At 47.5% G+C, this 11,882-nt stretch overlaps 5 protein-coding genes across 5 annotated transcripts, besides 9 other annotated features; all 5 read left to right on the forward strand.

Moving 5' to 3' along the window:
- Positions 1-1,332: part of a sequence feature (sequence corresponds to BAC RPCI93-28F8) that runs on past the window's edge.
- Positions 197-265: a microsatellite.
- Positions 454-499: a microsatellite.
- Positions 1,333-11,882: part of a sequence feature (sequence corresponds to BAC RPCI93-30H13) that runs on past the window's edge.
- Positions 1,537-1,572: a microsatellite.
- Positions 1,823-1,844: a microsatellite.
- Tb927.5.1150 (pre-mRNA splicing factor ATP-dependent RNA helicase, putative) lies at positions 1,865-4,072 on the forward strand (the record flags this gene model as incomplete). The annotated part of the gene is made up of 1 exon (XM_839696.1): positions 1,865-4,072. One exon carries the CDS (start codon positions 1,865-1,867, stop codon positions 4,070-4,072), a length of 2,208 nt encoding a protein of 735 aa, XP_844789.1.
- Positions 4,042-4,063: a microsatellite.
- Positions 4,609-5,295, forward strand: Tb927.5.1160 (hypothetical protein, conserved; the record flags this gene model as incomplete). The annotated part of the gene is made up of 1 exon (XM_839697.1): positions 4,609-5,295. The coding sequence occupies one exon, from the start codon at positions 4,609-4,611 to the stop codon at positions 5,293-5,295; it is 687 nt and encodes a 228-aa protein (XP_844790.1).
- Positions 6,266-6,314: a sequence feature (CT-rich).
- Tb927.5.1170 (hypothetical protein, conserved) lies at positions 7,204-7,668 on the forward strand (the record flags this gene model as incomplete). Its single annotated transcript, XM_839698.1, has 1 exon — positions 7,204-7,668. One exon carries the CDS (start codon positions 7,204-7,206, stop codon positions 7,666-7,668), a length of 465 nt encoding a protein of 154 aa, XP_844791.1.
- On the forward strand, positions 8,061-10,649 carry Tb927.5.1180 (hypothetical protein, conserved; the record flags this gene model as incomplete). The annotated part of the gene is made up of 1 exon (XM_839699.1): positions 8,061-10,649. The coding sequence occupies one exon, from the start codon at positions 8,061-8,063 to the stop codon at positions 10,647-10,649; it is 2,589 nt and encodes an 862-aa protein (XP_844792.1).
- Positions 11,102-11,404, forward strand: Tb927.5.1190 (hypothetical protein, conserved; the record flags this gene model as incomplete). Its single annotated transcript, XM_839700.1, has 1 exon — positions 11,102-11,404. The coding sequence occupies one exon, from the start codon at positions 11,102-11,104 to the stop codon at positions 11,402-11,404; it is 303 nt and encodes a 100-aa protein (XP_844793.1).
- Positions 11,461-11,487: a microsatellite.

An 11,882-nucleotide genomic window follows, 5' to 3' on the forward strand; every position in this document is an offset into this window, starting at 1 on the left:
GTAATAAACGTCAGTAAAGAATGAAAGGTAATACGAGAAAATAAAAGGAATAGAGAGTCTGGAAGGAGGGGGAGGGGGCGGGAGCCGCTCGTGGGTGGCTTCGGCAGATTCACACGAACCAGAGGAGAAGAAACGAGCGAGGATGCGAGGATGCGAGGAATTGACGGATTTCTCTTTCTTTCTTTCTCGACATCTCATCATCATCATTATTCCTATTATTCCTATTATTCCTATCGTTACCATTATTATTACTATTATTATTATTGCCACGGTTACTCTACCCCCTCTTTTATTTGAACACCACAAGCGAATTATAGATTTATGTTTCTTTCTCCTCCTTCTTTCCTTTGGTTTGGACGCGGCTCACGTGCCTTTTCTGTGCTTTGTCTAAGCTCCGCCTCCTTCCTTCTCCTACTGCATGCCTCTGCCAGTGGAAGACACGTGCTTCTAATTTTATTATTATTATCATCACATTGCTGTGATTATTATTATCATTATTTCTCCCGTACCTTTTCCGTTTTCGTGTTTTACTTCCAAGCATTCGCATTTTTCAATCTCTCTCTATATATGTTGGAGAGGCCTGACCTTCTTTTAAAAGTCCGATTTTCATATCCCTTTCTTCCTCTTTGCGATAGTTTCACAAACACCTGCTGCTTTTTCCTTTTTTTTCCTTCATTTTCATGTCTCATTCATTTCCTTCCTTTTCTGCTCTTAGTTGTCGCCTCCTTTTTTAGTACCACTTGCACATTACAGGCATATACATAATTGTATACGGTCACTTATAGTGATGGGAGAAAAGGATTCTGTGGCGTATGAGCTGCTGCTGAAGGAGTATTGGACCCGCCGTGAGCTCATTCGGCGAGAGGAGGGCCGTTTGCATCAACTGCAACGTATTATTCTTCAAGTGCATAACTTACTGTGGATGTGAGAGCACTGGCGATGCTGTAGTCATGTTCAGAATCTTTTTCCTCCTCTTCCTCACTCTCTTTCAGTACACTGCAGCCATACAGCCCGAAAGACTTGCAGAGAGCATCAGTAAATAATATATGTAATATGTTTAATGTTTGTATGTGTGTATGCTTGTGAAGGGAGATGTGATATGATCGATGGGAATGTTTGGTTTACATAACAGCAGTCGTTGAACAGAGTTGTGTACGGAATTATTGAAAGGAAAGTAAGAAGAAACAATAGTGAGTGTCATCACCACCGCAAAGGTGCCAATTGTTTCCTCCTCCCTTTCAGTACCTTTTTGTATTTTATAACTTGGGGTGGTGTATTACTCACCATTGGAGCAGTTACGTTTATAACAGTGCGGGGTTTCACCAGCATTCCCTGTTGAGTACGACGTCACCAGAAGGGATTGCTATCTGATGTTGACGTCACAGCAACTGGGAACTCTTCGCACCTACTTGCGACACCGTTATTTTCGATGTGGTAATTTTTTGTTATTACTATCTTACCCTGTTGTTGTCACCCCGTTTCCGTTCTCTATAGTATCAGAGTATATTATTCTTCTTTACTTAACGTTCGAGTTTCTGTTTGTTTGTTTGTTTGTTTGTTTGTTTTTTGCTTAAAGGAAGCAACAGTGCTGCAACAGGGGCGTGTTTTACTATTGTTTACGCCCATTTTATGACAGACTTTTGGTTTTTTTTTTCTATACTCTGTGCGTTCGCTGACCATGGGAAATATATTTCTCCTGCAAGCTGGCACTTTTGTTGGTGCTTAATCCACTTGACTGATTGCAACAAAACTGGTCCAAATACTGTTGTTTTCTCTCAGTTTTCGTTGCTTTGCTGCCTTTTTTTCCCCCTTTACGGCCTGCTTTTATTTTTATTTTTATTTTTTTGACTTCCATTGCTTTTGCATGCTGAGTAAAAGGAACAGGGAGGGGTCGCGAGGAGCGATGGGGTGCGGAGAGAAAAATCCGTACACAGGCCGAGTGCTGAGTTCCCGTTATCATGCGCTTCGCGGCGTCCGTGAGAAGCTCCCAATTTTTGCCGCAAAACAAAAGATTCAACGCCTCATCAGTCGATATCAGACGCTGCTGCTGGTGGGTGAGACGGGGAGCGGGAAAACAACACAAGTACCGCAATTTGTGCTGGAGATGAACCCGGAGCATGCCATAGCGTGTACACAACCCCGGCGAGTTGCGGCAATCAGTGTGAGTGAACGTGTTGCAGAGGAGTTGGACGTAACACTTGGTGAAGAAGTTGGTTATTGCATTCGTTTTGATGACACGAGCAGTGACCGCACTCGTCTCAAGTATCTCACGGATGGTATGCTCCTTCGCGAGGCCATGGGTGATCCCATGTTACAGCGCTACAGCGTGATCATCCTTGACGAGGCTCACGAGCGGACGGTGCACACTGACATACTTATCGGAGCGGTAAAAGATCTCCTGCACCGGCGTCCGGATTTGCGCGTTGTGGTGATGTCTGCCACGCTTGAGGAACGCCGCTTTCAGTCATATTTTCCAGAGGCCCCTCTGGTCCACGTTTCCGGTCGAATGTATGATGTTGAGGTGTACAACTCACGGCTGCCGGAAGCAAACTACCTGGAGGCTTCCATACGAACCGCTATGCAGATTCATCTCTATGAAGGGCCGGGCGACATTCTTATATTTTTAACTGGTGAAGATGAGATTGAACAGGCTGTGGAGCGGTTGCGGTTGGGAATACCCATGGCGGAACACACTAACGCAGACTGTCATAAGGGGCCTGTAGCGGTACTTCCACTGTATTCCGCGTTGCCACCAAAGGAACAACGTAAGGTGTTCCAAGCGGCGCCAGAGGGTACACGAAAGATAGTTGTCGCCACGAATGTTGCGGAAACATCGTTAACTATTGATGGTGTTGTATTTGTTATCGATAGCGGGTTCTCCAAACAGAAGGTGTACAACCCAAAGTTGCGTGTTGAGTCGTTGTTGGTGACACCTATCAGTCAGGCAAGTGCTCGACAGCGGTGTGGTCGTGCGGGGCGGACGCGCCCCGGGAAGTGTTTTCGACTTTACACCGCAAAGGCGTTTGATACGCTCCTTCAGCAGCAGACATACCCCGAAATATTACGCTGCAACTTAGGCTCAGTAATTCTTCACATGAAAATGATGGGAATTGAGGACTTGGTGAATTTCGACTTCGTGGAACCCCCAGCCCCGGAGACTCTCATGCGGGCACTGGAACTGCTGAATTATCTTGGTGCCATTAACGACGACGGCGACATGACAAAATTCGGCCGGCGTGTTGCGGATTTCCCGCTAGAACCTGAAATGGCCGCGATGCTTTTGCACAGCCCCGAGTATGGCTGCTCAGACGATATTGCACGCATTTGCGCTATGATGTCTGTTCAAAGTCCATTCGTTACACCGCGGAATGATCAGCGCGGATGCGCCATGCGTTGCAGAGATCAGTTCTACCACCCAACTGGTGACCACCTGGCGCTGTTGAACGTCTTCAACGCCTTCTACGAGGGAAGTAATCAAAGTGGGTCGTGGGCTTCTGAGAATTATCTAAATCCGCGTGTCATGAAGCAGTCGGTGAGCATTTACCGCCAGCTAATTGGTATAATGCGCAGGTTGAATTTGAGCATTTGCAGTACATACTCTGCAGCACAGTGGGGAGGCGCTGGGGATGGAGAATCGGACGAATACGCAAACGAGGTACGTCGAGCCGTGCTTCGTGGTTACTTCACGAAGGTGGCACTCTCACTTCCCACAAAGAACCAATTTCTCACGCTAAAGGATAACGTGAAGTGTCTCTTGTTCCCCTCTACCTTCCTTAACCGCCGCCCAAAGTTTGTTGTCTTCAACGAGCTTGTGCTTACAACAAACACATACATCCGGACTGTAACGTCGGTGTCAGATGAATGGCTACTGGAGGTGAATCCATTATATTTTGACCCAAGTGAATTTGAAGGTGTGAGCAGACAAGTGTTTGAGGAGTTGCACCGCCGGAATAACCGCAATAACGCGGCCGAGAGGGACCAAAATAAAGACTGCCTTACCGGGCACAAGCGACGACGTGGAGGAGACGCCCCAGACAACGGTGATGATGATGATGATGATGATTCGTCTTAGGTGATGTCGTTGTTTGTCGGTAATGACAGCGCATCCCAACTCTGATGAGCGGTCATGCCTCTGTGTGTTGGCAGTAGCTGAGGTAATGGAGGTGCGTCTAAGAGCTATGAAACGAATAAATGTGTCGTAATAAGATTCCTGTTCTGAAACCTTAATGGGCTGCATGTATACATAAATCTATTTATGTGTGTGTGCCTGTCAAATCTTTGTTTTCAGAATCACGGAGGTGTGTTTGGGGCAACCCCTAACTTATTGCCGATTTACCTCTGTTAAGAGAGGTGAAGCAGTTACTGGACATTTCAGTGAATCAATTCATTTCCCATCAACTCGTTGTTAACTTGTCACCGATTTTTTTCTTGCTCACACTTCAAAAAAAAAATGCTCAACTGGACGGCAACGTGTAAAATTAACAAACGGACGTCAACAATCGACAAGGAAAGAATAAGATCATCAAGGTTAGCCAACTGAGCGGACCACACAAGCCAAGGACTCAAGTAACACACCTTCTTACATTGTTTTCAAAGACACGTGAGGTCATGTTCTCTATGTCGCCATGCGTGCTTACAGCCCTCCTTGCAGCAGCCGTCCTTGCGGTTTTGCCGCTTTCTAGCTTCGCTTCCCCTGAGTTGACTGAAGCCGACTTCAAGCGCATGAAGATCAAGGAACTCCGCAACTTTCTGGAGGATCGCGGCCTCACGTGCCCAGGCTGCCAAGAAAAAGCTGATTTTGTGCGCGTCGCCTTCACTAACCGTGCTAAGAAGCCTCTCAGCGAGGAGGGAAAGCGCGAGATTCCCAAGGCTCCCCTTTGGGAGGTATGGAGGGACAACGCCAAGTTAGTGTGCGAGGAGGCGGCAAAGAAGCGAGGGCTCGATGTTACGGCCAAACCCCAGTCTGACATTTGCAGCGCGGTTGCACTTGTGGTGGAGAACTTCTTCATGCAACACGGCAAGCGCGTCGCCAACAAACTGCGCAAGAACCACGAGGCACTTCTCAAGACTTCCTACAAGAACGTGTATTATGATGCTGGTCACGTACTCCTGAAGCGTCTAACGGAGTACTGCCTTGTGTCAGAGGAGAATCAGAACAAATGCAGCTCCATCGGTTCCCTTACTACTATGCTCGAGAGTGGTAAGATGGTAGATTTTGCGAAATGGATGACAAATGTGGGTATTGAGAACACGAACCCAATGTACGAGGTGCTAGACGGCCGTGGCGATCTTTGAGCGAGTGAATGGATGTGATGATGAATGTGTTCGCTTGTTTGAACCATATTCTGTCCTTGCTCGTGCCCGTGTGAGGTAAATGTGGGCGAAAGGAGGAGGAGGAGTGCATAGGAATAGTGGAAGAAAAGAAAAGTAGATTTGCCATTAAATACACATACCCCTTGGAGTGCGTTTAAGCATTACTTCCTTTCTATTCTCATTATTCCTTTTGACTCTTCTCCCTTTACTCGTTTCCTTTCTCTTTATTGTCTATGACTGTGGGTGTGTTGCTTCATGTTAGTTAACTGGTTAATGGAGAAATGGGGAAAGAGAAAAAAATATAATGAAATTTGAAAGAAGAAGGTTAAGGCCAGTGTGGATCAGAAAAAGGAGAGAGGGAATACAACTCGAACCAAGTGTTAGTGGAGGAGGGGAGTGGGAGGAAACTGAGAAAGGGGGAGGGGGGAAGAAACGGATCTTTTTTACTTTTTAAATTCTCTTTTTCCGTCAAAGGGGAGGGAATCGAAGTGGGGGAGGGGATGTGAAACGTGTTGTACCACTAGCGTGAGCTATTGATGAAAAGGAGCTGCCCTTCCTTATCTTTTTTTCTCCTCCATGAATGACGGTACGCTTTGAGGTTCTGAACTCAGCGCAACTGGGGTGTGTGCATCAGACCCCAGTGGTTATTTTTCCATTTGAAAGGAATTTTGTAATTGAGGTGGCGGTCACTTGTTTAACGTTTTATGTTGTCGCCCTCCTGTTTTTCCTCTCTTAAACGTCCCTTTACCTCTGGTGGTGTTACACCCTCTCAAATCCGGTTCCTTGCAACTCTTCCTTATCCCAAACTTGTTTCCTTTCTTTACGCTGCTGGAATGGTTGTGTGAATCCCTTCCAGTGGCATATGGAGGGGAAAAAGCTCGGTGTGGGAAGTGACAGCACAACGCGCACGTTGTTGCTTGTGTATTTCTTTTTGTGCAGTACCTTTAACCGACTCTCTTTTTTTACTTTTTTTACTTTTCCTTTCTTTCTCCCTTCCTTTCCCAGTTTCCAAGAGTAATACGAATTAAAGCTCCATATAGAAGACAGGAAATGTAATATTTGCCACCCGCGACAACCTGCAGCAAAGCAGTACATTAATCGGTGAGTTTACTACAGCGTATTGTCCTAACATATTTAGTACACGTGTGGAACAGTGCAATTAATTTGTTTTCCCAAATGCTTGCCTGCTCGTGTAAGGACATTTCTCCCTCGTTGGAATAAAGCGCTGCAGCCGTGATTGCATCAACTGCAACGTATTATTCTTCAAGTGCATAACTTACTGTGGATGTGAGAGCACTGGCGATGCTGTAGTCATGTTCAGAATCTTTTTCCTCCTCTTCCTCACTCTCTTTCAGTACACTGCAGCCATATAGCCCGAAAGACTTGCAGAGAGCATCAGTAAATAATATATGTAATATGTTTAATGTTTGTATGTGTGTATGCTTGTGAAGGGAGATGTGATATGATCGATGGGAATGTTTGGTTTACATAACAGCAGTCGTTGAACAGAGTTGTGTACGGAATTATTGAAAGGAAAGTAAGAAGAAACAATAGTGAGTGTCATCACCACCGCAAAGGTGCCAATTGTTTCCTCCTCCCTTTCAGTACCTTTTTGTATTTTATAACTTGGGGTGGTGTATTACTCACCATTGGAGCAGTTACGTTTACCTGAACGTAATTCGCTTTTCTCTTCCTCATTTTTGTGCTTCGTCCACCGATTTCCTTCTGATTTGGCTTTTCCCTTCGGTGTAGATGATATATATATAAATAAAACACAGTTCTCTTCTTTTGTAGACGCTCTTTGTTGCAGTGCTGCTGTTTCTGAATTACGTTTACCGAGTTGAAACGTGGCAACTGTTAACCTTTGGTCGTGTGTCCATTTTCTTTGTAATGGAAAACAAAATGTCGGCTGAGCCCCGTGTTGTGAGTAGCACAAACGTTTCACCCGACGAAGAGGAGGAGGAGGAACTTGGTCTGCCGTTGGTGCCGCTTCCTCATCAGCGTAGCCCCTTGGGGACATCATCAAAGTGTGTACAAGGCAATCATGGTGGTGATGTCGCTGCTGGTGGGAGTGATGATGATGAGGATGACCTTATTAAATATGTTTCCAATAGTTCTTCAAAACCACTGACGTCGCGAGTAAATATGGTTTACTCCTCCGCTTCCCAGAAGCGGCCTCGCAATGACAGCGAGTTGGAGCCAGGGGCAATGGCTGCTGACATGGCAACGGAACACGCAACGCTACCAGATGACACTGATCACCCTCAGGACATGGCGGAATATGAGCGATGGAAGGACCGTGATGCCGCTAGGGCGAAAGACGAACTTATGTCCCTTTTGTCAGGGAGTGCATAGACGCGAACGAAAAAAAAAGGGGGAAGTGGAGTGTTACGGAGGGGAGGCTTTTTGCCTTTGGTTAAGGTTTAGAACCTGAAGCCCTTCTACTGAGCTTGTTGATCCTTCTGTACTCGCGCACCCTTTATTGAGAGCTGCCGCAATTTCGTGTTGGTGCCTGTGCGTCTGCACACTGACTCACTACCCCTTTTGAGGTTGTTCAGTTCATTAGTCTTTTTCACTTTTGTACCGTTTGCCTTGTGGTTTCCCTCTTCAGCTCGTCAACCCCTCTTCACACAACGTGAGATGCCCTGAAGCATCTTGACAAGGATGTGATGGTTCTTTTTCTTCCCCTTCTGTTCGTTTCTTTGTAGGCGTGCGAAAGCACAGGCGTGTACACTTCGTGTGGGGTCATGCAGTGGCCGTCATGGGTGCTCAGTGAGGAAAACCGCGCTCTTCAGCGCAGGGCCCAACGCGCTGCCACTGACTTGAGCGAGAAGATGGACGAAGCTGCAGCGCATCGTGAAGTTGTGGAGCTTATGCTGAGGAATATTGGACAGCTGCGGCGTGCCGTCGATTCTGCTGCGCTTGCTCTTACAGAGCAGAAAAAGTTGGAAGAAAGCGATGAGGCGGAGCTGCAACAGGTGCGGCAGGATGGTTCATACTTCCGCACTGAGCTGCAAACACTGCACCGTCGTCAAGACCAACTTCAAGAGTTATTGTTGCGGTCCGAAGCGGCACTTAAGTCAAAAACGTTGGCACTTGAGCGGCAACAGCAGGAGTTGGCTTCAGTTCTGCATGAGCAGGAAGAATTATTGCAACAACGAGAAAATGAGGGGATCGATGGGGGGGAATTTCAAAAGCACCTGAGCGTTTTTGAAGCACAGAACCGTCAGCGCTTCGATCAACTGCAAGGAGCCTTGCAGAGGGAACAGACCACCTTCAATGCCGCTAAGGATCAACTAGACCGTGAGCGAGAGGAGTACAAGCGGGTCCAGCGTGAGCTTGCGGCCATGAGGGCAAGCATTGAGCGAGAGAAACGAGAGAAACTGAAGTCCTCCCTTACTATCCAACAGGTGCACGAACTAATGAAATCAACAGAGGCGCGGACGCTTGAGAACGCGGCGTTGTACGCCACTGGCAAGGAGTCGATGGAGTCGCAGCGAACTATGTTAATGAAGCTTCAATGTGAGGCTGAGGAGCTTGAGAGACAGCGCAAGTTGGTCGACAAACATCTGCAGGACCGTCTCCGTGAGCAGGACAGATTAACTGCGTTGTTGAGCAGTACCACAGCTGAAGTGGAGAATCAACAGAAGGAGATGGCAAGCATGCGGCGGCAGCTATCCGCACAAAGGGATGTTAATCGAGAGCTAGCTTTGTCGCGCGATAACGCTATAATGTTGCGTGATGAGCGTTGGAATAGACAGGCGCAACTCATTCACCACGCCCAAGAGCTAAAGGTCGTGCGTGACGAAATACAAAGGCAACAAAAGGAAGGTACAAACGTTCCGGGGCCGCGCTATCTTTTACAGACCCTTGACGCTTTGAAAGCTAATGAGCGGCAGCTTGACGGCCAGATGGAGCGCCTCCGTGCGGCAAACGTTGCGTGTGTCTCGCAGCTGATGCAACACGCTAGGCAGGGCGAATCGCTAGATGGACGAATGGCAGCGGTCCGGAAGTCTCTGGCAGCTGCGGATCGTGACCACGCCCAACAGTGTCAGCTGCGTGAGCAATGCGAGCGTCAGGCGGAGGCACTAACATCGAAGGTGGAGGAACAACAGCAGCGTCTCCAGGCGGCCCGTTTGGAAGCAGCTGCTCGCAGTGGGGCGCAATACGCCATGCTTTTGGGCAACGCGCAGGACTTACGGGTGCGGCTGCAAGGAGAGCAACGTCGTGGCTATGAACTGCGGCGTCTCGTCGCACCCCTGCAATACACCTTGAATAGCCGCCGTCGTGCATTGTTGGAGGATGAAGAGAAGTTGGCGCATCTGGTTGGTGAGGCAGGACTGCGTGGAGCAGAGCTACAACGACTGGAGTCGGAGAAGGCGCAGTCGCAGCAGGAAAAACAGACAGCGTTACTGCTTGTGGAAGAGGCGAACTTACAGCTACAGACCCTCAATCGCTTGGCAGAATCTCGCATGGTAGCAAGTTGCGAGGCTGCCGGCATGCAGGAAATAATGCGTGGTCAAGCTTTGGCAGCCGAGGAGGCACATCAGGACGATGCAAAGAATGCGTTGCTGCTTCTGCACCTGGAGCAACGTGCTGTTTCAGATAAGCATGCGGAGCTGCGTCGTCGACAGCAGCAACTTCAAGCACTGAAAGATCGTTACCAAGACATTATGCGGTCGATGGCACGAAACGCCGCGCTAGCAGCAAATGTAAACGTCCGTGCAGGGCAGAATTCCGATCCTTCGTCGGTTACATCGTCGTCACCATGGGAATATATGGTTGAGAAGGACGAATCTTTGTTGGCGGACACTAGCGTTGATCCAGAGGTCCTGCACGCGAAGTTCATTCTCCACGCGTCAACGACACGTGAGAAACTGTGGGAGAAGGGAAATCAACTTGATGCTCGTGTAATGTTTCTTGAGCATGAGGTATCTGCCTTGAGGAAGATGCTTCACGCTATGCGCTCCACCGGGTCCCATCGAGAACGAACTATAGAGGCAACGTCATCCAATTTGCCGAAGCGTTCAGAGCGGCAGAATCCAAATGACACGCAGCTTCTTACCTCCCTGCGCGAAGGTTTGACAAGGGGTCAACAAGCGGTGGAGGTTGAGCTGCAAGGTGTTAAGGAGTCACTGCAGCTTTTACAGAAGCGGATGCAAGAGGTGGGTGAAAAACATAGAAGTGAGATGAGACGACTAAGTGAACTGCGGAGTCTGAAAGTAGGCAAAGAGGCACAGCTGCGGCGACTGAGGGATAAACTGCAACGGCAGCAAACCCAAAAAGTGCAGCAACGTCTTAAACCTCTCTCTGCTTTGTGTGGCCGTTCAGCGTAGCGGGGTGCCAGACGCTTAGGACTCCCGAGCTGTTTGGTTTCATTGATTTTTTTTTTTAGCGTTCATTCAGTTCAGTTGTGTTTTATTTGGATTTGAGCAAGCGCCGTGCGTTCTTATGAATTGCGCCCTTGGGTTAATAGCTCCCGTCAGCTTCGCCAGGCAGCATTTTGCCTTACCGATAATCAATTTCATGCACGGACGTTCTCTTATTTTCCCCTATTGTCTTGATTTCATTTGTTTTAACAGCAATAGACACACATAACACTACCGTCTAGAAGTATCAACAGCAGGAGCATTGCACTTTGAAGCGCTGACATATCAGGGAAGAGAAAAATCCACCTACTTTTCCAGCGATCTAACCCCATTAAAAACAACAACGAAAGTCACCACTGCGTCGAACCGCGCTACTCCACTCGAACGCAGACACTCACACATTAACACAAAACAGCGAAATGTTTTGCTCCACTTGCGTCTCGCTGGTCGGTGTGATTTCAGCCTTGATGCTCTTAAGTTATTTGGGTTTCGTGATCATTTACGTTCCCGTCTACCGCTATTTAGCCATCACTGTGCTGTTGCTGTTGCTTTCGTACAGGCTTTCAGTTTGGCGATTCCTGCCAACAGAACGGGCGCACGTGCGGCGACTGGCAGAAAAAATAGTCGAGAGGCGACGCGCCTACGCTTTGCCAACCTCTGAGGAGCTGAGGAGTGATGTCGGTGCTAACGCTTTATATGTCCCCGCTGCCCCTTATTTATAGTTTTGATTTGACTTTTATTAATTAAATTAAGAAATCTTATTCTCTTTAATTATTATTTTGTTTGTTTGTTTGTTCTTTTGTTTTGTTTTGTTACCTCCGTTTGTTTCGCATCTTCCAGGGGCCACGCTATGCACAAAGAGTGGAGCTGGCGTGATTAGTGGATCATGGCGAAGAGGAGTGTTTCATTTTGTATTATTATTATTTCTTCCGGTGCTTTTCTTCCTTGGCATTACTTTTGTAGTGCTCTACGTCAGTACGTTTTTTTTGGAAGTGTGCTCGTACTCCGCCGCACTACTCCTGTTACTACCTCTACTACTGATAAACTTCATTAACAATTGATTACGAAAAATCATGATCATAATAATGGTATCGAACAGTTAAGAAGATGACACACGCACACATGTGTGTTTGCACTCGTTTTCTATTTCATTTCTTCTCTCGTACTTTTTCTACTTCTCGTTGCCACCGTTGCTATTCG

The sequence above is a fragment of the Trypanosoma brucei genome, chromosome 5 (assembly GCF_000002445.2).
Source record: "Trypanosoma brucei brucei TREU927 chromosome 5, complete sequence".
Taxonomy (NCBI): domain Eukaryota; phylum Euglenozoa; class Kinetoplastea; order Trypanosomatida; family Trypanosomatidae; genus Trypanosoma; species Trypanosoma brucei.